This window comes from Buceros rhinoceros, unplaced genomic scaffold (genome assembly GCF_000710305.1).
Source record: "Buceros rhinoceros silvestris isolate BGI_N320 unplaced genomic scaffold, ASM71030v1 scaffold10252, whole genome shotgun sequence".
Taxonomy (NCBI): Eukaryota; Metazoa; Chordata; class Aves; order Bucerotiformes; family Bucerotidae; genus Buceros; species Buceros rhinoceros.
The window spans coordinates 23,925-25,997 of NW_010400718.1; the positions used below are offsets into that span (position 1 = coordinate 23,925).

A 2,073-nucleotide genomic window follows, 5' to 3' on the forward strand; every position below is an offset into this window, starting at 1 on the left:
ACTCTTTCCTGATCCATGGAGTCTTCCAGAGGAGATCCGCTCCAAATTTCTATGTTTACTTGAAAAAAACACACCACCAGAGGAAAAAAAGAGCAATGGTAGAGTTCTGTCACCGTCTTCCCACCATAAGAAGGACGATATGCTGACCCGCAAGATTGAATCTTGGAAGGTGGGAAGCAATGTACAGCCAGTAAATTTCATCCCAGGTCCGTGCAGTGAAGAAGACTGGAAGAAGTGGGAAGCGATCAGGGAGGCCAGCAAAATTAGACACAAGAAACGTCAAATGGTGGAGAGGTCAGGTTGTGTCCTGCACGGATTGCGCTTGAGTGCAGTTGAACCCTTTCCATTCAGAAAAGCATCGTCTTGTGCTGAACCATTCATAGAGTGCCAATCTGCTATTTGTTCGTGGCATCCTGGACAAGCTTTTTATTTGCTTTGGATAGAAGCTCACGACTGCAATACCATATTTTCAACAAAAAAACAAATTACAATGTTTTCTAGTTTTAGGCTGCTATTTTAAAGAAAATACGTTATAATTTCTTCAGGCTGGAAGTTCTGCATAAGTTTCTTTCTATTGTTGAACAGGAATAGTGATTATTAAAAAGATTGTGAAGGCTAGAAATATTTTCTTTTTTATCCCCAATATAATTGGTAGAAACATTTCCAAAATAAATTCTGGAAATGGACATTCTGATTTTTGCTTGCACCCAAGTTTGAAAATGCTTGAAAGTTTTGAGATGATTAGATGAAGTAAAAAAAACCCTTTAGTGTTGTTTTGCCCACCCAAAGTCATGGTGCATGCAAGTTCTGTGTCCATGTAATATTAAATTCCACTGCAGTATGTTTTATTCTGCCAGTATCTTCTCTCTGCTTTCATACAGTCCTGATTAATACTTTCCCCTAATCCTTTCCTGGTATACTCAAAATTTCTCTTCTCTGACTGAGTACTGTTTTTAACTGCTTCCTAGCTCTCCTTTGAATTTTGTACTTACTGGGGGAGAGTGGCGTTTTGAATGTTTCCTGTAGGTCTGAAAATACGGCATTGCAAGTTGCAGTTCTCCCAGCTGTGCATCATTCCTTTGTGACTAAGACACTTCCATGTTCCAGTTGATACTTTACTGTTGCTGCATTTAATTTTCAAGCTTAATACTGTTAGCAAAGTGCGAGCTTCACTGAGGAATATTTCTGAAGTGCTTGAAAATATTTCACATTTTAAGAATTAATTCAGTAGAATAAAATACTCATATTCAAGAATACTAAAAATCCTCTTGAACCACACTGGATTAATTTGGTTCTCCACTCCATGTGCTAAACTTCTATATAGGACCTTTTATTCTTATCCATTCAAAGTATCACTTTCATTTGATATCAGAAATGGTTGAAGTAACCAGAAAACAGCCTCTGTAAGCCAGGCTTCTTGTTGGGACTCAAGCTGGTATTAATTTTCATTTCTTGAAATGAGTATCTTTTGAGCATCGTGCTGTTCAGCCGCACTAGAGGAAGTGGCGCAGAATTAATACAAGGCTCTACGTGTGCAGTATTGCTAAATCGGAAGCATTGGAAACTTGCAGGCTGCCTTGTTCTGTCAGTTTTCTGCTTGACTTACACATCATGAAAGCCCTGATGTGTTTTTTGACTAATGTCAAATCTCCAATACGTTATTCCATGCTGGCTGGTCCTCAAGCTTTCGGTTTACTATTCACTTAGTGAAGGTGCTGGTGTACTGATGGTGTTAATGTTGTTATGAATATCGAGACACTGAATCTCTTCTTTTTTGGTTTCTGATTTCTCAGACTGTTTCAAAAGCTTTCTGATGAGCAAGGGTAAGTTCTATAAAAGCTCGAAAGATCATAATACTATTTTTGCCTATTTAAATACTCGTGCATGCACAGTAGCTAAAAACTCATGCTAAAAGCAACTTGTGCATGCTGCTTTGTTGTTCAGTGCTTGGGCAATTTATGTAACAAGTGTAAGACTAAAAGCTATGCGCCTGGCAAAAGTTCTCTCTGGCACCTACAGTATCCAAGTCACGGTTATCAGGCATTTTGAAAATCAGCTCTGAAGTTTTATTCC

At 38.5% G+C, this 2,073-nt stretch overlaps 1 protein-coding gene across 1 annotated transcript in view; it reads left to right on the forward strand.

The window, feature by feature from the left end:
• Positions 1-2,073, forward strand: part of LMO7 (LIM domain 7) — a 43,150-nt gene that overhangs the window by 5,567 nt on the left and 35,510 nt on the right. Inside the window, exons 9-10 of the mRNA XM_010131999.1 lie at positions 1-294; positions 1,794-1,823. Of these exons, the coding sequence (XP_010130301.1) occupies positions 1-294; positions 1,794-1,823 (324 nt within the window). The remainder of the gene's footprint in view (positions 295-1,793; positions 1,824-2,073) is intronic.